This window comes from Scophthalmus maximus, chromosome 5 (genome assembly GCF_022379125.1).
Source record: "Scophthalmus maximus strain ysfricsl-2021 chromosome 5, ASM2237912v1, whole genome shotgun sequence".
In the NCBI taxonomy this organism is placed as follows: Eukaryota; Metazoa; Chordata; class Actinopteri; order Pleuronectiformes; family Scophthalmidae; genus Scophthalmus; species Scophthalmus maximus.
In genome coordinates, this window is record NC_061519.1 from 9,193,391 (window position 1) to 9,220,791 (window position 27,401).

At 41.3% G+C, this 27,401-nt stretch overlaps 1 protein-coding gene across 2 annotated transcripts in view; it reads right to left on the minus strand.

Annotated features, from left to right (window-relative positions):
• The window catches only part of pappa2 (pappalysin 2), a 67,871-nt gene extending 40,470 nt beyond the window's left edge, over positions 1-27,401 (minus strand). The window contains exons 1-9 of one of the 2 annotated variants that reach the window (XM_035635314.2): positions 25,334-27,394; positions 20,146-20,378; positions 19,643-19,870; positions 18,922-19,520; positions 11,756-11,904; positions 8,182-8,321; positions 7,756-7,909; positions 6,707-6,899; positions 5,542-5,675 (exon numbers count right to left, since the gene is read on the minus strand). In XM_035635314.2, coding sequence (XP_035491207.2) covers positions 5,542-5,675; positions 6,707-6,899; positions 7,756-7,909; positions 8,182-8,321; positions 11,756-11,904; positions 18,922-19,520; positions 19,643-19,870; positions 20,146-20,378; positions 25,334-26,291 — 2,788 coding nt within the window. In that variant the 5' untranslated portion in view covers positions 26,292-27,394. Of the gene's footprint in view, positions 1-5,541; positions 5,676-6,706; positions 6,900-7,755; positions 7,910-8,181; positions 8,322-11,755; positions 11,905-18,921; positions 19,521-19,642; positions 19,871-20,145; positions 20,379-25,333 lie in introns of both variants that reach the window. The other variant, XM_035635315.2, reaches the window with a different exon arrangement.

A 27,401-nucleotide genomic window follows, 5' to 3' on the forward strand; every position in this document is an offset into this window, starting at 1 on the left:
CAAATGATATTACTGTTAAAATTAAAAGTAAAATCAAAGCTGATGTTTAAATTTTTAGTGTACTATTAGATCATGACTGATTGTGACACCGTGTCTGGAGATTAAAATCAAGTTAATAACAAAGTCAGGCTGCTGTCATAACAAATCTGCAATAACAGGTGATCTGAGGGTTTTAAGGCAAATTTTGTGCAAAAATTAGCAATAAAATTGCACTGTAACATCTAATAACCATTAACACATGCTCAACCACCCCATTTCTCCCATTATTAATTTGGTACCAGGAATTTACCAAACAGACCAAAAAAATAGACTTGCGCCAGGGGAAAACTGAATAAAAACTGCATATATTTGGCGCCAGCATTGCACCTGCAGGAAAATAGAGGCCAGTGTGTTGGTTTTTTTTAAACGCACTGTTCATTTAGTATTGTTAACAGGAAGAATAAGGCTTAGAGGGAAAATATTAGCAGTGCTCCTTTTTGCCTTAGATGGCTAGAGGGGATGCCTGAGGAGCTGGGGCCTGCAGACAGGTTAGCAGTGCACTTGTCCCCCGGTGCTAAGGTACAGGACAAGATGTGCTTGTGTCGGGGAGTAAGATAAGGTGACTTTGGCAGGAGATTTGATGTGGGCTCTAATTCAGAGTCCATGGCTCTTGTGTTGTGTTGCCTGCTGTCTGGCTCTGTGTGTCTGCTCAGAACACTGAGAGAACGCTGGCGTTACTGCTTCATGCAAGTTGTCATTGGCTGTATCCAAAGCAGTCTCTGTCTTCATCGAAAAGCTAGGGGGGATCATAATGAAATATATTTCTCCCCTTTGTCCTGGGTTTCTCTAAAGAGAACACAGGACAAGTGATTTACAGAGCAGATATCGATGCTATGGCAGCCCAAAAAGAGGCAATTTCATTTCTGTTGGACACACACACACACACACACACACACACACACACACACACACACACACACACACACACACACACACACACACACACACACACACACACACACACACACACACACACACACACACACACACACACACACACACACACACACACAGTATTGGCCATTGGCTTGGTCTGAAGCACCGTCTGTCATTTGCACCTTGTGTGTTTGTGCATGTTTTTTCCACATGTGGGAATTTGTGCAAGGTAAACAGAGGCATGCCAAGCCAGGCTGTTAAACTGAGCAGATGAAAGATGGAATCTTTTCTGAATCTGTGAGGCAGTCTGTCATTAATATTGGTGCTTTAAACGTTGACAATGACAAAGAGAATGTGAGAGGGCTATCGAACTAATGGACATTAAATAAGTACATTTGTCAACATATTCATCACATATTAAATGGCTGGTATTACTATGACCTATTAAAAGCCCTGCAAAGTTATTTTTGAGATCATCGTCTTATAATAAATGATGGGATCCATCATTCTCCGTTACGACATAACGTTCAGCTAAAATTAAGACAATTCTGCTAATTTTAATTGAGTGAATTCTGTTTTTTAACTTTATGTCTGCAACTTTCTCACTGGTTTTAAATAGGTACAGCTGGATATGTATTTCTCTGCACCTGCTGAAATTGATCAATATTTGAAAATTAATTTAAAAGCTGTGGGAGGGTTTCTTATGTTTCCAGGGAGATGGCACTGTCAATCGAATCTGAACAAACCCCCCTGCACACACAGTCCTAATGAAGCAGAATAGCTGTGTTCTTCTCTTAATCTATTACGCCAAGTATTTTTTCCCCCCTGAAGTTTATATTTGTATTTTCCCACATCCCATGCCACGTGTTGTCCACTTGTATCCAGTAGTGACTGATTTCACAAATTTCCGAGTATTACTTTTAACAACTACCAGAAAACCTATTCTCATAAGAAAAACAAAGAGCAGAATGTTCCAGTAGGGGAAGTTACGAGTCATTGCCCGTGACTTAAAGCATGGCCCACATTCAAAAACACAGTTGTAACACCATTATGTCAGGCAAAACTAGTTGTTAATTGTTATGGTGTGAGCGATTAGCACAATGGAATCACATTAAGGAAGTGTTTTCATCAGTGTGTTTTATGTGTGTCCCAGGTGAAAGTCAAATAAAATCAGCATATTGATGAGGTGTTACATATTTTACACTCGTTACTACGTTACGCCATCTGTGGAGGATCAGCAAACTGTAAAGCTGCTTTCACGTATGAACTGCAACCCTGAACTTTGTTAGACGTCACCCCGAGGAGCTCTATGTGTGGACGCTAGTGTCTGAATCAGTTGTAAAGGACATTGAACAGATTTTACTGCCGATTGGGCTGATGTGTTGAATAGTGCTGTTGGGCGTGTCGATGACGTTTCTGTCATTTGTCCTGCACTTACTTTTCAGGCGCCACCCATAAACAAACAGACAAACAGACAAGAACGTCACACGGACAATCTAAGGTTGTGTGCTACGTATGTGAAAGGAAAATTCATAAGAGAAAATAGGTTCTGAAAAGTCAAAAGAATTTTAGGCAGATGCTGTCGAGATTGGCCTCTGACCTATCTGTAAATTCTGTAGGCCATTTTATTTTAGCTTCCAATATTTTCATGTTTATTGAAGTATTAGACATTAGACAAATCTTAGATTCAGTTCATGTATTAATTATTAAGTGAAAGAATACCAAAGTTGAAGTGTGTCCAATATTGAGAGAGAACTAAAAGTGCTGCCTTCAAGGAGCAGACTGTATTTACTTTATTTCTGTAATTATTAATTTGTTTTCCTGTCCACAGTCTGCTCTCATCAGACTCAATTTAATGATGATGTAAGGAGGTTATAATCACCTCCCCCAAGGAGGTTGTATTCGCCCCTGTCCATTTTTGTTTGCTTGGTTGTTTGTTAGCAGGATTGCATAAAAAACTACTTGAATCTCCATGAAATCTGGAGGAAGGATGGGACATGGACCAAAAAAGAACCCATTTCATTTAGCTGGGGATCTGGATAAAGGGTTAGATCCGGGATTTATTTTTTCACATTGATTCACATTGAATTTTTTGATATTTTTACCAATTTCCCGGGGAATAATGCATGGATCTTGATGAAGAAAATCAGGCATAGTTAAAGGATTGATATCTGTACTAGTTGTTTTGGCTTGATCAAATCCAAGGGGACTGTTGGGCCTTGGCAGCAGTATGCGCTCCATTGAGCGCCATTCTTGAATTTTAATATCTATCAATCCACCTCTTAATTTTGTAAAAATTTCTGAATCATTAAAAACCAATGAATATTTTGATACAATACGGTGTGTTGCATTTTAAAACATTTGTTTTTATGAAACTGTTGAACTACACAAGAGAATAGTCATCCTGTCTGTTATCTTACACTACATCTTTTAATTCATTAAACTATAAATATTCTTTTTAGATTCTTGTTCATCTGCAAAAAAATATGTTGAGAAACAATTTTCTCTTTGTCAATGAATGCATGTCTATGAACACACTTCTTGTATGTAAACTTTCTATGCAATGTAAAAATGAGCTTGATATTATTAAAATTAGTAGTAGTATAGGTTAAGCATTGACCTAGTAGTTTTAGAGTTCTGCAAACTTTTACATACTTTCCATTTTCATATAAGTCTTATTATTTCAATCTTCATGCACTAATCAGCTTATAAATTGAATATTTCCATGCACACATACAGGTATGGAAACCCTCTCTCTGAAGGTTTTTTGCTACAGGGCAGTTTTGTAATTTCTTGTTTTTTTAGTCTATGTATGCATGTGTGTGTGGTTGTGTGATTGCATAGACAGGAGAACAGTTTTTTTTTTTTTTTACATAGGTATTGTATGAATGCACTACTTTTGTATATTTTTTTAACAGCAGTCACTGTATGTGTCCACGAAAAATTTCCCAATGGGACAATGAAGTCTATCTAATCTAAATTCATCTATGTCTCTCTGCACTCTGCAAACAGCAGTACAATGAACAACATGATGCACTATTAAAAGCTGTCCTTAAATGTACTCATTTTAAATTATAACCCACATTAATGCTACGTGTAGCACATAAACCAATGTAATTCCTCCCAACAGGAGCACAGACTCCTAAAACAGTTTGGTGTTTTCCCTCAGCCCGGAAACTCACTCCAACCCGTCGATGTTGGCACATGCAGCATTTTGAGGAGATGTAAACAGACATTTTTGCCAACCATTTTAGCCAACAGTGTTTTGCCATTAAACCTATGTTTTGTTGCCAGCTATGATATCCACATTGAATTTGTCCAATTTCCTCTCCCTTTCCCCGCTAAAGGCGATATTGTCCATCTCCATTGGCTGACAAAGTGACCCAGTGCATCCTTGTCTTTTGGAATGGGAAAGAGTGAAAAAGGAGCCAGGGAAGCCAGTAGACAGGCTGTCTCCTCAGCTATGTGCATACCACTGTTTAGAGTAAGACTGTAATTGACTCTTTATCATCATTATGATCCCACAGTGAAAGAGAGGGAGTCGTAATCCCCCTGTTCCTCCTCGCTGCTTGTTTTCAAAGCATAAATTCCAGGAGAGGATTTCCACATATTTGGGTAAAGTTTCCATTGAAGAAAAAGAACGTGTCATTGTGTTAGTAGATTCATTTGCTCATTCCTCCTGTGTTTCCTCTATTTTCCTGATTGTTTTTTTATGTTTGTGTTCTTTTTTTCTTTCTTTCTTGTTCCGTTCGCCTCACTCTACATGTCATGTCGAAGGAAACTGGGCTTCTCCAGACATGTTGATTGGAATAACAAGGATCATGTGCCTGATGATGAAGTGTAACGTTCAAAGTACAGTACTAACAGTACCGCAGGATACACTTTTTTCTGGCATTTTTGTTTATGACGGAGGTTCAGTGTTTGAACAGCACCCAAACATTACCCAGAGTAGACACTTTGCCTAATAATCCTTGTTCTCGCCTTGGCTAAAACAAGACAGAGACAGAAAGAGGTCTGTAGCTGAGGGCAATTATCATTTAATGATTTTCTGCCTTTTTCCTCTTCCAGGAGCCATTAGCCTTGCACGCACCTACAATTTACAGGGAAGAGACACACACGTGTGTGTGTGTGTGTGTGTGTGTGCGCGCGCGTGTGTGTTAGAGGGGAGGGGGTTGATTTGCTCTGTGGAAACAGGAAAACTGAAGTAGAACTCAAGGACACAAACTCAAACCTGAAACCGCCAAATTCCTCCCCGTCAATAATTATTGACTTTATCAGGGGGTAGAAATCAACTGAGCCAACCGTTGATTTTTAGAGGAGAGATGAATGAAAACAACCATTTTGCCTCTTCACCCATATCGATTCAAGATTCAACTTGACCATTATTTAGTTGGATAAATTCCAATAGTGAAAATCGAACTCTTAGTGTTGATAATTTATTTGCCGATTTACATGAGGCTCCATCCATCTCTCAGATTCACTTTGGTTTATGTTCACACTGGGTGCGCTCAGTATCAGTAAAGTGAAAAAAACTTTCTGAGTGTTGCAACAAGTAAAATGCTACTGTAATATCCTTCTTTTAGACATATGCGCACACACACACACACAAGACAATTTGTGACTGACCAACTGCCTCCTCAGGTGTCCAGTAGCCTGACGTGTCACAGATGCGAGGTGAAGTAGCCTCGTAGGCGTACTGGTGGAAAATGCCATCTTTCTCACAGTCTCCACAGTTGATAACAGACGTGTGGAGTGGGGAGCTACCGGACAAAATTAGACAAAAGGAGATAATTAGATAATTTGTCTGACTACAGTTATGATGTTATTTTTTAAGATGGACAAAGAGATGAAGCTAAATGAAACCCAGCACAGGCTACAGTCACAACAGTATCTGAATATGGTAAAACTGTGGTGACACTGACTATTCCAGTCTATACTAAATGTAAACTCATAATCCACTACTATTCTCAATATGACAGTATTTTTTTATTTGATACTGGTCATGTAAACAGCATATTCCATTGAGACATTCAAAATGTGTCTATATTCCAAATTTCACATGTTCCAATTAAGACATGTGGAGTCATATAATTAGTATTACTTGGGTTTTAGGAGCATTCTTTGAATCATTTCTGAACAAAGGAGAAACATTTTTTGAATATGCGCAAAAATCACAACAGCGACATTTTAAATAAGGTGGTTGAAGGAATGGAAGGGTGAGGCTTTATTTTGCACATTTTTTTAAGTTCACCGCCAATGGAAAACTTCAAAAAAGTCATCCAAATATCAAAATCGCACAAGTAGCTGCATAATTCATGATTGAGATTTTGCATAAATGCGTTTTAACAGGGATGTTACTCAAGTACTCATTTTCGCAGGTCACAAAAACAGCTTGGTAAGAATTTTCATTTTTTTCCATTCTTGTGCATTACATCTTCATGATTGCCTCGACAGCCTCAGGCCCATCCTCTACTATCCAGTGTATTTGTTGGGACCTAGCCGACATATACATTTTCTTTCACGTGTGAACTTGTGAGGGTGAAGAGGAAACATGCAACACATTACTGGCAGTGTTGTCACTCAATGCATTTTAACCATTTGTTATCTGCACACTGCAGGAGTCTAATAGTTGTAACAGATACATTTATGCTTGACTTGTTCACAAGCAGCTGTAAATTCAAGATTATGGAAGAATTGAAGTGAAAGACAAGGGCCAAAAACAGACAGAACTCAATTTGTTGTATTCCTTGAATAGATAAGTAATAAGGATTAAGAACCCAAGCAATCATACCTTTGATAAAGAGGTCCCCTTATAGGTGGCAGCCAATAGACAGAGACAGAATCTTTGGACTGGTCAGTCACTAGGGGGGCCAGAGGGATGGGGGCAGGTTGACGGTCCATCAGCCACTTCTGGTAGACCAAGTCAAGATAACAGTGCATCCTGGCCACTTGGTTTGGAGTGAAATGGTTTGTGCAGTTGTCATCTGATGTGGTGCAATGACAGAAAAGAGTCCCAGTGAATCATCACAGATCAGCTTGAGGCACTAAAATGCAGTGCTAATCCCATGGTTAGAAAAAATAAGGAAGTGAGATAGCAGCAATGTCATAGGTAAACCTTACATCAGATAATATTTAGGTCTAACAGTTCCAGAGGTTTGTTTTAATTGAAATGACTAAAACAATCATGATTACGTTGGAACAGGTGTATTCAGAAGTGAAAATGAGCTGTTCCCAAAATTGACCAGGTTGAAAGCATGATAAAACTATATTGATGTCCAATACCACTTAATTAATGCAGTTTTGTGAGCAATTAATTAGATTCATATTATTATGTGAGGATTATGTTTATGTTGATTCAATTATACTGCTGCTATGTTTGCTAACTGCAGCTTAAATTAGCCCACTATATGCTTTATTTTTTAAATTATATTTTAATGGGGGTTTTTTATGTTTCAAAAGTACATTGTCTTAAAGTCGCTTGCCCATTTGTATGAATTATAAAGGAAAATCTTGCACATTTAGATTTGAGTCGCTGTGTATTGCCAATGTCAAGAGGTAAATTACTAAAGTATACATCTGTCCCTCTTCAAATTACAATTTACAGAGATTAATGCTACTAACATGCAACTGTAATCAAAAACCATGTGTTTTACACAAAAAATGGTTTCTTATTATATTGTTGTATCGTTATGTCTTTTTCGTGTCCAAAAACATCATTATTTTGATATATTGTACAATACCATGTAATTGGCATTCACATCTTCTGTGGCTCAGTGATCACTCTCCACATGTTGGCATATCACTACAAGTAAGTAAGGAAGCAATGTTGCTCCACTGTACCCGTGTAGCTCATATAATTGCTGTAAGGCGTGTCCTGGTACGTGGTGACTCCACAGGTATCGTTGATGGCCCCGGGATCGTTGCAGGATTTGGATTTGGGTGTTGGGGCAGTGTCAGCACATAGATCTCCTGTCTCCATGGACGGGGTGGTCTCCTGAAAGCACATAGGACAAGTAAACACAGAAGAGTGAAAAGCTCTGCCCAGGTATGACTCGTCCTAATTACATGAACACACACAAGACAGCTGATGAAGAAGTACACAGACACTTACTTATTTTATATGAACATATTATATTGAGGAATTAAAAACAGGTTTGTGTGAAGCATTTTCACACATGTATACTGGCATTTAACAGCAGGTATGACTTTATATTTAAAAACTCACTAAGCATCATGAAGAAAAGTACATTTGAACTGTTAAACTACCTGACAGGGGTCATCACAGGAGTCCCGTTCACTAACCCCCTTGAAGACATGATACAGGCCAAAGATGTGTCCCATCTCATGGATCATGGTGTTGTGATGGCCCATAGTACCGAAGTAGGACGGGTTCAGCACCATCCCACCTGGCAACACAAAGTACATTTACTGTTGCTATGCAGATGTTTTGATTTCTTTTGGTAAGTCCATGTGTTGAAACATGAGAAAATATATTTGTGTCTCTTTATTATGTCAGTCAAAGGTTTTTTGTAACATTTAGCGCAGGTTCGTGTTTGATTTCAGCCCTTTTACTGGATGGGATGATTTGAAAACCTGCAGGTGAACAGGTTTAGTTTTCTGTAGGCTATGGACTAAACCACAGTAAATTCACAGCAGATTCAGCTTCTGTATCGAGAAAAACATGAAACCTGTTCCAATCCATCACCCATGTAGGACTGTTTCTGATAAGATTTGTTTTTGAACAAAACAAATGATCCGAAACATGTGTCATTGTTATACAACTACAGATTCTATTAGCAATGCATCTTTTCAACTCCAGAATGACTCTCTGCCATACGCCAGTTGGGATTTCCAAAAGAGTAACAGACCTCCAAATAAAAGACTGAGCACTGTGATATTAAATTTAATAAGGAATGGAGTAAAACTCTAAACCAAAAACAAGAAAAATGATCAGTTGGGTGGTTGTTGGTGAATATGGGACATTTGTGTCTGCTTTGAATTATAAGATTGCTGAGCAGAACTCTTGTATCTACTATTTTGTCTCATTTCCCCAATGACCGATAACTACTACCACTTCCATGTACAAAAGAAATTGCCATGCCACAGAAAATGTACTACAAATAATAGCACGACCACTGAAACTAATTTGGAAATAAATCAAAATTAGATAAAACATTGTGAAGGGAGAAGGGACATAATGATGTAAAGACTTTGTATGATAACTACTAGACTGCATTAGTAGTTGTTTATGATACGGCCTTATATTCTAAGAGTTAGGTGATTTTCAACATATTATTCAGGTATTGTAAGATCTAATAAGTGAATTCTGGGTGATCCACAGCAAACAAATGAGGAGCAGACACGCTACTTGATCATGAATGGTTAACAGAACATGGAAAACATTGCTTTAACAGGCAGATTGGTGGATTGGATGGAAGAATACTTTGGAAAAATCCAATTTGGATGTTTACGGAAGCATTTCTTGTCTAATAATGATTATAATGACTATGAAGTCTATGTTTAAGTCTGACTGAGCACTGATAAGCTCTAATAAGCTGCACGATATCCTTAAATACTCTGCCTCTTGCTTGATTATTATTTTTAGTTTTTCAGTTTTGTTTGTCGGTCTGTCCGGATTTCAATGAATCTCATGCACCATGGAACGAAAGTCATCAGTTATTTTTTTTCTTCTTGTGGATCTAGAAACATGAACCATTTCAAATGATTTCTTAACAGGGATAGTTAATGTATTTTGGGCATCTTTTAATGTCCGTGTAGATTCAAAAACATATTGCACTATGAAAGCAATTAAACAATTTCTATGAAAATTAAAGACTACATAAAAATTCAAATCATGAACAAAGTGCATCGAAGATAGCATCTCTGTAATCAGCTATTATTTGTGAGCCATAGTGAATGCTTACAAAAATGGCTTTTAAGTGGCGATGCTCGTTTCTGCAGCATGCTGATAATCACACAATCAAGAACACACATGACAGCAATTGGTATTCTTATTGGAAACAGTATTTTCTGTGGGGAAGACATTGGAAAATGAAGACATTAAATATCTAGACGCTGAACAGGGCTTCTAAGATGACCTGTCATCCACTTGTTTTAAAACAGGCACAGATGCTGAGAAACTGAAACAAATGTCATGCGGGAGACTTTCAGTCGACAAATGAATTGTGCAGTTTCATTTGAAAACATTGACTCAGACAATATAACTGTTAGCAACAAGCAAGTGAAAATGCCGTATTGATAAATTACTACCTACCTCAAGCCCATAAATCTACAGAGCAATTAAATAATAAATCATATCGTTAGCAGTTATTTTTGATTCTGTAGAAACAATAAAGAAAGATGTTTATATGCCAAAATGGGAGCTTTTTGGAAAACAAAAGCTCTGACGGCCTCATGGTACTTTGCCAAAGCTGTCCAGTTTCTCGAGTGGTGGCGTGAATAGATATATTTACGTTAAACAAATGCGCTTCTGAAAATATTTGTTTCTTAACAGTAAAAAAGTTCAAGGAGACATTTGAATAGAAATTACATTTATAAACGGAAATGACTGTTTGAGTATGCTGTGTGAGCATTATTTAATTGCTCACAGGAATGTGTGAGGCATAAATGTTGTGGGCATAAACCTTCACTTGGGTTTTGCTTATTAGGATACAGCTAAAAATGTATTTCAATGATTCAACCAGCTATGTATGACAATTAAGTTCCTGATCCTATGAATGGAAGAGAAGCAGAAAAGTCCATTGGAACATTCAAACTTGAAATACTAATGAATTAGTGCAAATCAATTAGATGTCAGTTGTAAAAATTAATCAACTAATCATTTCATCATCACATCATATAGGTTGCTAAAACACGAGAAATCTTTCATTGTCACAGTACAATCTAGATGTTTCTGTGGATCATACACTGATGTATGAACCGTCTGTCCTACCACATCATCAAGATGACAACAGGGTCAAGATATGGTGGCAAGTACAGAGAAATCACTCCAATCTTTTTTATAAAACACCCTGGTCAGATGGCTGCATGTATGGCATTGCAAAAGAAAGTGAGATTTCTGAGACGAATCAACATTGTTCTTCTCCTCAGTTGTGGGTGATCCGTCCATTCCTTCATTAGCTTCACCACTTAGTATTAGAGGTTCATGAGGGGCTCTATGCATGTACCTCAGGAAAACAGGGGTAAACTGTTACAGTATTATGTTACAATGATCCCTATATCTCCACTTCACCACCAAAAACACGTGTTTGCTTCAAGGTCATGTGAATTCTGCCAGCAAGACATTTTCTTTAAAAGATAAATGCTTCCTCTGGAAGCACATCCTTGCTCCTACTTTCACGTCCACTCACTACTTTGTACTGGCACAAGAAGAAAAAAAGTTCATAGTCTCTACATGAAAAAAGAACAGCTGGCAAGTGGGCATGGGTGGCAACAGTGGTACAAAGCCCACACTGCCATTTGTTTGTTTCGCTGTTGTTGGGCTGATTTGCCTTCTCCAGTGAAAAGGGCCCTAATGATTGGAAATGGAAAGAGGCAATGTGCCGGGAAAAATCTCTCCCAGCTTCATTTGCTTCTCCCAGTCAACAAAGGTTGGAGGGCAAACACAGAGAAGAAGGGAAGGATGAAAGAGAAAGAGACAGAGACACAGGATGAAAGGACAAATACAAACGGGAATTGCAGAATGGTAGAACTCGAGATGGAGGAGAGAAAAAAAAAGGGAAGATCGCAAAATTATAAACTTACCAAGACAAAAGCGACAGAAGCAAGAGCCCGGAAGAAATACGTTTCTGACACACGTCATATAATTTGATCTACTCACCTTGATGGGTTAAAGCCTCCTTTGCCCATGGCCAGGTCGCAGCTCCTGCCAGTTCTTCACGCACTGAGTTGCTGGCAAAGAAAACATTGAGTGTGTCGCTGCCGCTCAGGTGTAGCTCCTCCTTCAGCTCCTTCACACTCATATAGGCCCTGCAGAAATGGAAGAGGGAAACAGTGTTAGAACTCTACATTTATGATTTTCAACTCAGGCTTAGTTTTATATCCTAAACACAGATTTAACAGACATAAGGGTTGATAGTGACTCATAATGTAATATGCAAATGAAGCATTTATGCATTAAGCATCCATGAAAGTGAACGCAAAATTATATATGTCCATGGTCAAACAAAATGAGGATGGGCAACTAGTTTATTTACAAAACGTAAATGTGAAACTTTGAAGCAGGTCTTAACTTTCAGTAATGTGCCAAGTATACTTGGCAAATACTCCTATGATGATAGAATCAAACACCAGATACTCTGAGATAGCATTAGTTGAATTAGTATTACCTCTTACATACATTCATAAATCCCAGTTTTCAGGTCATATAAAGGCTCTAAATATTCATGTTCTTTGTCTTTGTCTTTCTCAAACGGATGAGGTAAACAGCAAATTTCCCCCAAAAGTTGTGCGTTGAAGAAATACTCCAACATACATATATATATATTTTTTTTTTAATATGGACTGGATTAACAGCACTTGTAGCAGAGAAAACAGCGATCGTATATTCTTAGTGTCACAAACTCAATTTTAAAAAAGGGGTTAAGAGCAAGAAAACTGTTTTCAACAGCCCTGCCTTTCTCTCACATACCTTTTTGACTAGGACGCTATAGTCACCGTCAATATATATCCCAAAGTCACCAGCTTTTTTCCAGAGCGCAAAAAGTGTGTAATGCTAGCAACTTCATACTGTAACAAGCCTGGGCTCTCTAGCTGTCATTCAGTACCACCTGTGTGGTATGCCTCAATCATCGCCCACCCACACAGGTGTTTCCACTTATGTTACTGATTACAGCTCTTCTCAGTCCAGTGTATGCCTGTTACACTGATTGGCATCTTCTCTTTGATGTATTGCACCTGTTACCAGCATTTCAACTGGTTTAACTTAAAGCCACAGTGTGTCATTTTTGTATTTTTCCGGCGGCATCCGGTGGTAAAGTTGCAAACCGCAACCAACTGAGCACCCGTCAGGGGACATTTTATGGCGGCGCAACGCTAATTCCATTTCTTCTTTCCCGCAACGCTGGAAATTCAACGCAATTGCGCATATTCTGGACCGCTTTCTGTAACCGTAATTAATGCTGCGTTCCATTATACCTCGGAACTCGGACCCTGGAAGTCAGGGTGGTGATTTTTTTTCCGACCTCCCGCGTCGCAGTGGAACGCAGCACAACACTACGTAGCAAACTAATGTTAACATGTTTAACTCATTCAAAGTTGACGAAAGAAAAATTGGGTTCTTTGTTGCAGGTGATTATACATTTATGGAGCAGGAGAAAGTGTACTTCTAGCTTTTTTTTTGCTAAGCTAGGATAACATGTTGGGCCAACTTCAACTGTACGCAATCAAGATTAAATTATCTCCTTTAACCCAAAGTATGATGGAAAACAAAATTTTACAAAATGTCAGCAAATGCCTTTTTAAGGCATGGGGATATAATTTCATCTCAAGGTGATATTATGAATGGACTCATTTGGGGACTCACAGTTTGCTTCAATTAATCAACCACAGTCTCTGCTCCGCTTCAAACTATACCTGTTTGAATTGGTCCATGTACACACTACTGCCCCTTACAGCTCATCACCCCCAACCCACTCCAATTCTGACTGTGATAAACCCTACACGTTAATGTGGGGAAACAATTTTTTTTTATTTTACCTTGCAGTGGGCTCAGTTAAAATTTCTTACATCTTTGAATAATACACCATTTGTTTGTGAAGTTTTGCTTTCTTTCCTCCCACACAGGAAAAGTGTTGGATTTAAGAGTATAAGGGAATGCATTATTGTTTAATGTTGTATTTCTTAAGCACTGAATTAATGTTTTTCATGTGATTGATCAATTTCAGCTGTGGGGCTAACCCAGTAAAATTACTAAGCCATACTTCAATCTTTACCTCAGTTACTTCAAGTGTATTTGGAGGATTTGTTTTATGTCAGTTTCTTCAAAAAGACATAAAAGTTTATGCTTTTGATCAAGCTCAGCTGTAGGTCCAAATTTATTAATATTACTTTACCATGCTTCAATCTTAATAAGGCTTAAAAGTGCTGGGTTTTCATCAGAAATATAAATATATGATTGCTCATTAAATTTCTCACTGGCCCAGTGCAGCTTAAATTGTTCCAATAGCTTGAGGGCTAGACAGGTGAGTTTGCGACTGTGAGATATCAGCTTTCAGCTGGGAAAAATCAAGATTGATTAAATAAAAAAGCAGTAATCCCCATCCACCCATCCACTTCTGTCAATGTACCATTAAGTGAGGCACTTCATCTTTAATTTGGTCCAAAGGTGTTGCCCATCAGCCAAGAGGTTTGCATGTGTGTAAATCTCTACCTGATGCAATCCCTCCCTGAGTGTAGTACTGTAAATAAGAGTGTGTTTTCTCAGGCACATTGCCTGACTAAATAAGGATTAAGATTTAAGATGCTTCAGGGAAACCCTGCTCTCCCTAAATGACTGAAACCGAGTTCAGCTGAGGCTGCGTGCAGTATCCATCACCCTAGGCTGCGCAATTACAAATGACAGAATGTTGACCACTAACGGGTTGACTCTAAAACTTCTGAGACTCAGAAGATGCCTCGGTGGAAGTGTACAGCCAACCTGGCAAAAAAAAAAAAATGGCTCTACATGATTGAAGTGAAAACCCTGGTAATGAGATCACAAAATTACCATTTGTGGGCAAACACCGCGTGAACCGACAGCAGAGTCAGCACTGTTTACTGTCACCATGTAAAACTGTAGATGTGCATCCATTTTGAACATTATTGTTGACAAGTACGGTACATTGAACCCTCAAGTAACAGAAGAAACACTTTAAAAGTATCACAAAGCCTAGGTCAAAGCCTAGGCTGCAGTGATTTATTTCTGTACCCTTACACTGAACAGCAATTTACCAATTGTAGTTTGGTAAAAACAACTGGGCAATGTAGGTCTGTAAATTTTTGACTTTCCTCATAGGTTGGAGCAGAATGTAGGGCATAGCAATATTCCAAAACCAAAATCCTAAGAGCACAAATGTTATTGATTAAAAAGTGCATTTGTCTGCTCTGACATGAGATGAAATCATCAATGTGTCCTGCTAGCAAACATTAACCAAATCCAGCAATACCTGGGCCGAGGAGCATATCGTTTTACAGCAGAAGTGACGGATGGCATTCAAAAAAAACTGTTTCACAATCACATCCACTCGTCTGCATCCTCAAGTTTGATACTGTATCAGAGTTCAGGGTGATGTCAGCAGCTATGTCCTACTCTTTATTGGATATGCATGGGGAAGTTTATTTGCCAGCAACATCTGAGATAGCCTAACCATCAACTCACAACTCATCCCAGAATGAAAACAAACTGTTGTGAAGGTATGCATGCAAATTAAGCAGAACAAATTGATTATGCTAAAATTTATTTACCTTCATACATCCTCCAGACTGAATGACAATAGGTCATTTTTCCCTTCCCTCTGACAATTTAACATTACTGCATCTTTTAAAATAGCACCCTGTACATTTGGAGACACAACAGATCTTCGCCGCGGTTGAAATTATAAACACAAACAGCTTCAGTCACGGTGTGGTTATCGCCTTGACTCAACTATGGTTCATAAGTTGCTGGCACAAATGACATTTGGGGTTGTTTTGTTGCAGAAGAACAGTATTTTAAAAGACTAACTCCAGGTTAAAATACAAGAATATTATTTTCTTATATCCATGTCTTCTATTTAGGATACCACCGGTTCTGTTTTCACCTCAGTATTGTAGCCGAATATCATATCATATATGGCATGCAAGCGCAGAAATTCGAGATGTAGCAAATGAAACAAGGGATGAGGATTAGAAAAAAATCAAAAAGAATATAACATCTGTTTGAACTAGCATGCGTCCTATACTGTCATAGAAAGTGTAAGGCTGGTAACAACAGTGAATCAGTTGTGAATCACTAATCGCAGATAGAGCTGCCCTCACCATTCATGGGAACAACGGAGCAACCTCACCAGAATACAACTCAGTATAAAATAACAATATCATGCATGAGATTCACTTGCATGTAAAACATCAGACGAGGTTGGAAAGGATTGAACTTTCAGGGGAGTTGCCTGGAGCTTCAAGGAAATGCACCGTCCAGGATTTGCTGACCTAAAAACGTTTGCAGATCCTGGACATGTGTCTCAGCATAAGTAGCAATGGTGTCCCACGCCACCCTATCACTCCATCTCCAACATTGCCTCTCTCTCTCTCTCTGTCCGCGTTTCCCCTCCCTACACCCTTTTCTTTATTGTACGGCCAGAATCTGCACTGTACCTGCCCATTGCTCTAGAACTGTCTGTCGACAACAAATCTGTATCGTGACAGCAGCTGGCTTCAAACCTCTGGCCCATGTGCTGTCCAGCAGCAGCTGCACACATATGGGGTCCCACAATCAGAATACCTGGCCAAGGACTTAGACAGAATAGGGAAGGGATCTAAAACAAAAACAAAAAACAGATCCGACAATAAAAATGGTTCAGTGCTCAACAAATGCCAGCAACAATGTTGGGGATCCAGAGACACGTACACGCGTGCATGAATGTTGCTGCACTCACAAATGAGCATTTTTAACAATCTGTTGTTTTTAATGGAGGGTCAGGAGCTTATAGAGAGGAAATCTGGCAGAGTTAACTGCAGGGTTTACATCACTGCATATGAACACACACACTGTATGACTTTTGATCGTTTAGCTTTCAAAACCTGGACAGAAGAGGCCTTATTAATGAAAGTCTCTCAGGCAAAAAGAAGACTAAATTGAAGTGCAGAGACGTGATTAATAAAACCATACACACATCAAAATCAACACAACACATCAGTGTCTGGGATTCTTTTACTAATATCAGACCAAAACAGATTTAAATTATTAACCGAGGTTAAGTTTGGTGCATGTATTTTCATTTGTTCTTTGGAATATTCTTCTTGGTATCATTCATATTGAATCTAGATTAAATCACTGAACATTTTCTATTGTTGGCCACTTAATAGCAGCGTGTGTTATTCGAGTGGAGTAATGCTGTCCAACTTTTTTCATGAGTATAGAGCTTAGACTGTAACAGGGAACATCCGACTGTAACAAACTATTTTTTTTTCCCGTCTGTCTTCCTGTGTATTTCCCACCAACCTCACGACAGGACAACATAAATCAACATTTACTTAAGATACAGTTGAAGAAGCCCTTACATGTGCCGAAGCAATGAGACCACACACGAAATACTTTTTTATTTAATTTTTTTTTTACTTTTAGGCTACCTAACTTTAACCTGTGTCTTCCAGGGAAAATCAACAAAACACTGTGTTCTTTTCCAGCAGCTGCTGAAGTCGCATTCACACAGCTGCACAAATCCAAACCTGGGAGCTGCATAGTATAACAACAGACTCCTGCTTTCTGCGATTGGTAGCTGTCCAGTTAAGCTTGTCTTCTTAGACAGGAAATCTGTTGAAGGGTTAGTTCAGTGTGTTGCTCGTGTTTTTTCAGGTAAGGAAAGCAAAGACACAATAAACTCCAGGTTACTTTTGATTTTGGAGGCCAGGTGGTGGAAAAGCATGATCATTTTTTAGTAAACTTTTTGCTACTTTAAGCAAAAAATTGGAATACAGGATGCTTTGAATTAGTGGTAACTGGGGCTCCCCTTACATCTGCCGTTCCTCTTTCTCTCCAAGAGAGCCACCATGCTTTGGTAGCTCTCACGTTGCATATTGGGGAAAAACGCTTGCAGAGGCAAATGCTACATAACATTGACCATATAGCTACACTACCCATATGCTGCTGGGAAATTAGTGGTGTCATTGTAACATTATTATACCAGCTATGAGTCATCACGATCATTCACTTATAAGAGGATGTGATGATGTGAACAGAAAAACATTAAAACAATAGTTGGTTTATTTTGTATATAAATATGCATTCAATCAGAGTCATAACTACCAATGACCTGTATATTAGTTTTAAAAAAATTCAAAAAGTAATATCACTTTTGCCAAAGTATGAATGGGAAACCAACCATTCATCCTTGTGTGTTAAGATGACACAGTCTGTCATCTCCGAGACGCCAAGTGCTAAAATCTGTCACTTGAGAAAAATAGATTGAGTGGCCCAAAGCTTGCGGTTGCAATTTGGATTAAGGATAGAGTCTTTGAAAAAACCTGGGCCGACGACCTCATGGCAAGGCTTCATGCAAGCTATTTGGAGCTCTGCATGAGCCTGTCTGTCAGACTAAATGGAAGGCAGCGGGCTGCCGCTTGAGTTGTTTAGTAAAAATAAGTGTGTTCTTTGGCCTCTTAACCCACCATCCCCACTTCACAGAGCGCTCTCTAAAACCACCGGGGAATGCGAGAGTACCAATTTGTACATGTAGCATGTTGTGCTGTTCACTGTACAGCCGTGCTGAAGCACTGCAGCGTGCAAGGGCAGAAGTAGTCTTATTTGTGGCCATGTTGTCCTTACTGCCTTAATCCTCTTGGTACTTTCTCAACTATGTCTCTCCATTGTAGCCTCTCTGATTCCCCTAATTTTTAAATACAAATATAATATGTAGGCAGCAACAATTACCTAATTCATTCCTAATCCCGGCTGCCCCTTAATAAATGCAAACTTATCATGACTAATTCAGTAAACAGTACTAATTCTATCAGTGCAGCAACTTGGTAATGTCACACTCATCATTCAGCTCCACTGAGATTTCTAATGTTGTGGACACTCACGACTTCCTGCTAAAATGTTGAAAAATGAGTTAAGATCCTTCCAGTGGCACATGGTGCAAAGGTGAAAAATGTAGACAAAGTGTTAAGTTTCATTGGCAGTAGCTTAACAATCATCCAAAATAAATGGAACCAATTGGGAATAATTAGTGACTGAACTCAGTCATTTTTTAAAAAGAAGAGAAAGTCAGAACGGGAGCGTGATGAGAAGAATACAACAGTTCACTTCACCTGTCAGGCGACTCGGGATCGAAGCAGGTCTTGAGGACATCGGTGACCTCCGGGTCACAGCAGTCTCCATCGTCATAGTCATAGTGTATACTGTTGCACTCCATGTTACAAACCCCATCCTGTCTCTTCCAGTTGTAGCAAGGCCCCAGCCGGAGGCAGTCTCCTCCATCATGGCCCGTTTTCGGGTGGTCGCACTCAGGGTCACATCGGCGATTACCGATCTTTCCAATTCTACAGTTGCTGAGGATAAACCTCTGTTTGAGGCTGGAGTTTCTGACGTTGTGCACACTGAGATCTAGGGTGATGTTGTAGGGGCGAAAGGCCTCGGTCAGAGCCAGGTGTTGGAGCTGGATCTGGGCTTGCGTCACTGTGGGGTTTCCGCCATCGTCATTGGAGAGGTTGACGATCCGATAGCAAACCCGCTTGGGAGTACGGAGCTGCCAGTTGTTGTTGTAGCCCAAAATGATGTCGGTGTTGTCGCAGGATGTCAAGCCACATGGTGGCGGCAGGAAAGAGGAGACAAGTTCTTGTTCAGGGACTGGAGTGGTGATAACAGTTGGATGGAGTCCAGCTTTATGTGGACTCCATAGCTGTTCCACCTAAAAGTCAGAACATTTAAAAATAGTTAACAAAAGGAGCTGAATGCATCAATATTTCAGTTAAATTTAATACTGTTTCCAATCATATCCAATACATAACAGTTAAGTAAAGCAGCGGTTACATTAGTGAAGTCACCCCACATCGCCAGGATCGGTTCGCTCATGTCAGGTTGAAGTGGCTGCTTCAGCAGGTCCTCATGAGAGCGGGCGTTGCCCCACAAAATCACCCCCCCTATATGGCCCCTGAAGCTGTGTCCCTGTTCTGATTGGTTACTGCCAAGGAAGAGAGTTCTGCAAGTCCTCATGAAGGGGCTGTATAGATTCCCAGACTGGAGGTTGCTTTCTCCCACCTAAGAGTAAAAGCAGAAGAAGGACAGCCAAGAAGAGATGAAGAAAATCGCTCTTCTTCCGTTATGTTGTGAATATAATCAATGATTAATGGTCTAGAAGTCTTGAAGTTTTGCAGCGGTCAGTGTGGTTACCAGATTTTACAGCTATCAACACTACTGCACATTATAAGGCGACTATCAGCGATGTACGCTAAAGTGAAACAGAATGTAAGATTGAACCAGAGGTAAATAACAAAACAAACAAAGTTCGACCAAAAACTACCAAAACCACACACCTTTGCTCCATCGACATACAGGGTCATGTTGTGGCCATTGTAAGTGGCCATTAGGTGAGTCCAGGCACTGGTCCGGTACCGTTGGTGGCTATAGACAGTGGTCGATTTGACAGCTCGGTCTGTCCGAAGCGTGAAGTAGAACCTTGCATCTCTGGTGCCGGAAGGGTCCACGGTGCGTATACCTACTGACCAGCCCTTCTCACTCAGTGAATGGGAACAGTTGTCAAACACACCTATGGCAAAGGGAGGACGGGGAGAAGTAAAATAACTGGAAATTTGCAAATGGCCGTGGCCCTCAGCAAAATGACAAAATAAACACACAAACAAGCAATCTGTCCAAGTTATTGCAGTCCTGTGGACAAAGGAGGAATAAGAGAGAGGCACAGGGGGGTGGGCGAAGACACAGACAGAGCGTAAGGCCGAGACAGGGAGAACAGACAAGGCCAGAAACAGCAGGAGAGAACAGAGAGGCGAAGGAGGACGGAGGGATTTCACTCAGCCAAGGCAAGGCCGTGATGTTTCCATCTGCTGTTGCAACAGACACATCTGCACCCCAGATGTCTTATACTGGGACAGCGAAGGGTCAGGGAACCCCTTCACCCTCCTCAATGCTCTTTGTGTGTACATGTGCATATGTATATGTAAAGTGGGTATCTGTGGCAAAATAGACCCCAAGGATATTTTTAGGATGTGAGCCAGTTTTATGGTCAAACACTTCATCCAGTTAAAGACAGCGGAGATTAGGAGGTTATAGCTTTGACTTTTTACAGTACAATAAAGTGAATAACATTATTATTTAATTGTAAAATAAAGCGAATTAGATCATACTGTATATAGCGCCTGCTGTGATAGCACATGTCATGGCACATGCAGAGTATCCCCCTCTGCATGCATAACACATGAAATGCTGAAGGTGCTGCAGCGGTTAAACATCAAATAATTTTGAGACAAAAAAACCCCAAAAGAAACGAGCCTACGCATTGCATCACCAATTCTTTACCCGAGGGTCATTTCTTGGGAAGTCTGCTGAATTGTTTTCCAGTGTGCTCTAGTTTTTTGAATCAGACTTTAACGGAGCTAAAGGTCTCAGTCTCACACACAACAGCAGATGATCACGGCGAACGATAAAATGCCAAAAAAGTAACAATATTTTTGATTGTACCAGGAAACAAGGCCCTCGTGTTGTGCGATATTTTGCACGGCCCCACATTATTTCAGGGCAGTCAGCCATCTCCACCTTGCCACATATTTGTTTACCATAATGTTGACATTTAAATTCAATTAGATGTTCTAAAGCTGCATTGTGAGGCCACTTGGGGGCAGCAGAACTAGCCTAAAACCCAACACTGACATAATATTAGGTTGTTAAGTGCAAGGAATGCACTGTACGTCAAACATTCATTTCAACATTTCATTTCCCCCAAAAATTCCTGAGGGAAGCATTTGCGTCTTTCACGCCGCACTGTATGCTCACCAGCAATTTGCTAATTTTGACAGTCTCAGCGGGTCGAGTACACTGGGCTTTGCAGCTTCTTAGCTGCAAACAAAAAAAACCTGCTGCCGCTGGGGGGGAAAAAAAGGTTGATGAGAGTGGTGAGAGTGAACAATAAGTGTAAAGCTGCAGTCCAGCAAATCTAAACAATGACGTAAAAGGCACTGTAAAAGACGGTAGCGCTGAGGGTAACCGCAGAATGGGATGACAATACCCCTTTCCTTTTACGCATAATCATTTGACCAAGTATTAATATGATAATAGTGATAAGTGCAGCTTTAAGGGAGCTGTACGTAAGTTCTGTCCACACATGCCTTCCTGGACGGTGGCGACGTCGCTTGACCAGAGCTTCTGCCATTGTTGAGTTTACAAGACAGGAGGTTACATTACACCCTCTGAGCAGCGCTGACTCTTCTTCTGTTAGAAAGAGACAACATGTGCCGGCTGGCCATACGGGAGTTGACACCGGCGTCGCTTTCCTCCGCTGGACACAGCTTGTGGTGAGTAGAGGGAATGAAGTTTGAAATTTAACTTCATAAAACTACTGTTGGACCAGTGTGTAGGATTTCGAGGGATCAACTGGCAGGAATGTGGAATATTTGACTGGCAGAAAAAAGAATATCATATTCAGAATTATGTTTTAATTTGTGTATAATCACCTGAAATTAGGAATCCTTGTGTTTTCGTCATCTCACAGCGAGACCTTTTATATCGACGTAGGTTATCTTCCACGGGCCTCTCTCTCATATTTTTACATTACCTTAAGACCACTATCTGGTCATAAAACTTTTGCGTGATTCCCATAGGCTGTATCTAAAAATGGACGTAGCACTTTCTAGAAACTGCGTCATCATCACATTGTCCAGTAGCCCACTCTGAACTCTGTTCACAACTTTTTTTTAAACACACAATGACATTAGAATTAGAAGTCAAACGAATGTCAATGCCATGTTCGGCAGAAAGGGTGGGAGGTTGTTGTTTTTTTTACTATATTGTCAGAATCTTTCAGGACACTACAAAGAGAGAGGCCTAGGCCACAAAATGCCGCGCTCACATGAGGAAGCAATGAGCGGAAAAAAGTAATGCAAGTAAGTGATGGAGTCGGATCTTTGATCAGAGTAAATGTGAGCGGACGCAACAGTTTGCGGTTTCCCCCTCGCTATCTGGGCAGCCGTGGTGCTCCGCCGTGGCACTTTTAGCCTCGTCAATTTGTTTTGATGTACGTGTTGTTCCGTCCAATGTGCAGCTTTTCAAGCAGAACATTCTTGTCGCGGGCTCGTTGGAAAAAAACAAAACAGCGATGTCCATGTTGAATGGAGGCCTCATAAGACAGATGCATGTGTCTGCAGCTCCGCTGCTCAAAGTCAGAGGAAACCCGCGGGCCAGCTAACTATGAGGAGGGGGGCTGAATGAAACACCCCCTGGGAATTTTTATCAGTTATGCAACCACATGAAGTGTAGGCGTCTTGCCTGAAAACACCATTTAATTGATTGTGACGTTATTGTCGTCAAATAGCTCACTCTATATTTGCCGTTGTGGAAGTTTTTCGCTCAGCCTAAACACTCGAGGCGGCAGTCACCTCTATTTATCACCTGGCTCTGGTTTAATGGCTCTGGCCATTCGATACACTTCACAATACGTCACTGGGCCTTGAACGCGCTCGTGTTTTTTGTACACAGTTAAATAAAGAACAGGCATTACCATGTTATAATAGTCATCATAATTATTGCCTTTGTCAGCCGCGGTAAAAGCCAAAACTAAAGGATGAATGCAAAGGCCGCTGTGGTGGTTTGAAATAGGGCGGGGGCTGTGCACTTAGGGTCAAGGTGCTCTCTCTCTTTGACGTTTTTTGTTCATTCGATTGCACAATCGGGGGTTTTTGGGGGTTGTAAATAATGTCATGTATTGACCCTACATTCGGGCTCCGCTCATTGCCATTCGTGTGCGGAAAATGCAAAACAGCAAAATGGAAATTTGCAACGGGTGGAAATGGAAATGGAACTCGCTCCCATTAGTTTTGCCCCACCTCGTAATCACTCCGATTGAGAACAGGCGACACTTCTCGCTTCCTGGCTTAGCACCCCTTGTTAAACGGAGCCATGTGCGGCTAGGAGGAGGGCTTTGCAATACTGCCTTTTTCAGTGAGATGAACAGGATTTGAAGGTCAGAGTAGGTGGAGGCAGAGATACAGTGTGTGCGCATGCATGTGAAGATTTTTTTGGGAGGGGTCAATGTAACTCGCAGCTCCAAGGAACACGGTGCTGGCTTCCCATGCGAGGAGCTCTGATGCCACTGCCGTATTTGTCCTTTATTTATTGCGTATTCATTATTAGTTGTTGTATTAGGGTTTGTTAATTTGCTCCAATCTATTTTCTGTGCAGTAGTGTTGATAGCTGTAAGTGGACACCAGCATAGACTGCTTGATTGCAAAAAGAGCGCTCTCATCTTATTGACTTGTAAACCAACTGATGGTAAGGGAGGTTTTAAATTGCTGGGTTCTTGTCAAGGTGAACGTGACATAGAATGTGACGGGTTATTCCCAACAGGAGAAGGACTCTGACCAAACAAGACAAAACAAGGAGCTCGGACCTAGAAGAGGGACTATTACCGTTCCATTGGTCGTGGTTTGGGTATGAAAAGTCTGGCACAGACCCCAAAACTTTACTTTTATAACTTATAACTCGGACCAGTCCCCAAAAAAGACCCAAACAGCACTGACCCTTTTTTGCCACCCATTCAAAAATCATGTCAAACAGTACAGTGACGGAGAAGAGACCAAAAAAAAGCACAGTCAAGCGCTCACAACAAACTCCAGACGCGGGACATTGCACAAGGCTTTTGACCCCAAGCACAACACTCGACAAAGAATCATGATGGAGGGAGATAGCCGTCACTTACATGGCCCCAACTCCCACTCAGTTTACAAGACAAGGTTTGGGTAACACATAACAATATGCATCGTTATCTGAATATGAAATTGGGAACATTAAACCAAGGAAGGCAGCACATCTGAACATTTAAGAATCTTCGACCGGGACATATTAGATTATTTAACAGACTTCAATTATCAATTTATTCCTTTTCTGTCATTTGGTTAAATGATTTATCACCTATATGTTTCCGCACTACGTCGTCATAGTGTCAGCATGTATGTATTTGTAATCTTTGTCATCACTGTCACCATATCTGCAGTAGAAATTTGGGGGTTTATAGGAGTGAACACTGGATAAACCCCGTCTGACCTTTGTCGCGGAAAACAGTATTTCACAAGAGAGCAGGGCCAACTGGATGGATTAGCTGACACAAACCAATTGTAACGACATACAGTCGCTTGTGTATACCAGAGTGAAATTTACTTTAACAGGGTGAGCAGAGAGAGTAAAAGCAAAGAAGTTGAAGGCTCACCAAACACAAAGTTATTATTAAAGAGTCTAACTGAGGCTGTTTGTAGGCAGATACAGCATGTCAACCAATAGGATAATCATACAAATATGCCTAAACAGATAAATATAGACGCAGAACAAGCAGATAGAGTGAGGAGCAAGAGTTCAAACACAGACTAGATTTTTTTTAAAAGGGTTCAACTAATGCTGTCACTGACAGATACAAAGTATGGGGAGAACTTTTCCAGTGAGCTGCCTGTTGAGTTGACCGGTCCATACACATGCGAGCGGACACGATCAGTTACCACCCACCTGCTATGACTGCAGGGTTGCTCTGCCCTCCCTCAGGCTTCACCCAGAGCTCCAGGCTGAACTTGGCCCGCGGCAGCTCCAGCCTCGCCGCCGGCTTCACCTTCAGCTGCTCCCGGCGCCCGCTGAAGTACAGGGCGGTCATCCACGAAGGGGGCACCCTGGGCACCGGGCTGCCCCACGGAGGGGAGCCCGCCGGCGGGTCCGCCTCCTCCACCTCCCCGGAGTAGTCCTCCACGGTCCCCGACGAGGAGCGCTGCCCTCCATCCCCCCGCTGCAGTCTGTGGAGTAGGCCTACCTGCGGTCCCCTGGAATCCGTTGAGCTGTCCGCGAAAACTTTCTCCCAACTGGAATTGCCCTCCTCCTCGAATGGCAACGTCCCGTCGAGGCTGCGAGCGAGTCTGGAGCCGGAGCCGCGCGGCGACTGCGCGTGGCCCCGGGAGGAGGCACTCTGCCCGGCGTCTTTACGCGCGGGTATCCCGGGCCGTTGTGTGGCGTCGGCACCGACAGAACCTGGGTCTCTCTCGTCACTTGTGGAGGGTCTCGCGTGCAGCCGTCCGGGCCACGGGACATATCCGTCCCCCGCTCCGACCGTCACACCCTCCGCGTCGCCCCAGCCTGCCTTCCCCTCGACCCGGTGCGCCCCGGTGTCACCCCCGCACCCTCCTGCGCAGACCGCGGGAGCGCTCTTGACAGCGTACAGCTCGCGCAAGCTCGCGTGCGTCCTCGCACGCGCCGCCAGGGGGCGGTGCTGGGACGGGGAGAGGGGTCTGGGCTGCCGCCGGGACCTCCAGGCGCCGGCGACGGTGCAGGGTTCACCTGCCAGCCTGGAGAGCTCACGGTCCGCCCGGCGGGCCATGGCGCGTTTGTGCCGGTCGAGTGCGTCGGAGCGAACCGGGTTGAGCAGCCACGTGTTTGTGATGAGGGCGAGGAAGACAGCCAGTAGTCTGATCAACAACATTTTTCTCAGGTTATAGAAGGAACCCTACTCTGCAGGTTCTAAATTATTTATTAATTTATGCTTTAGAATAAAAAAGAAAGGGGGGGGGGGGGGAAATGTAGCTCTTAAACAAAAAAAAATCTGCTCTTGTCTCCAAGTCAGCAGCAAAATGTCTCACAGCAGACTGTGATTATTAGATCTGTTCGCGCACCTTTACCCATGCATTAAAGAATCTGCTGTCCAAGTTGCCCGCTGTGGAACTTACAATCACACATGAGGAGAGTAATCAACAATATAAACGATCAGTGCATTCCAACGGGATCAGGCTAAGAGAAAGAGGACGTCACATTCAATGTCTCTCGCGTGGACTTTTTATTTCGTATTGAGGTTTTTCTGTATATATATATATATATATATATTTAGTTTTTGAACGCTTTTTTGGGGGGGGGGATCTTCAGCTAAATTAGCCGAAATCTTTTGTTGGCGCAGCTGCAGTGTGGCTCTCCGCACTCGCACTTTGCGCGGACCTTCAGCAGCGAAGCTTTGCCTCTTTCTCATTCATGTTTTTCAAAATGTCTATAGCCTCTGGCACTTTGACTTTGACTAATCATTAAAAAAAATATATATACGCTCAACTAATTTCCGTCTTGTCCTACACGCACGATGTCTAGGAAGAAAATGTAAAGATCAGCACTGATTTTTTTTTTTTCTATTTTGAAATCACGCGAAACAGATTCATTTTATCACTGTGGATGCCGTTTCCTGCGCAAAAAAAATTCCACTCCTTACTGACTTTGAGCAAAGCCTCTTATTTCTCATTTACCTGACCATTGCGGCATCTTTTATGCGTCCTGTCCCAAAATATGGCTGCAAGGTGAATTAGAGTAATACAAAAAAAAAGTCAACTCCAGAGGCAAAATGAAGTGCAGTGCAAAGTGCCAGCTCGAAAATAGCTACTCTACTTGTTGAGCAGAAGCTTCGCAAATTTTTTTTGCAGAAATTATAATTACAATTATTAAAAAAAATATATAGATATATATTTGTCCATTAATGTCCGGAATGTGCGTGTCGGCTCCTCCTGGAATTGTTGTGCGTCTGTGAGCGCTTCAGAGAGTGACTTGCTGCTTCTCT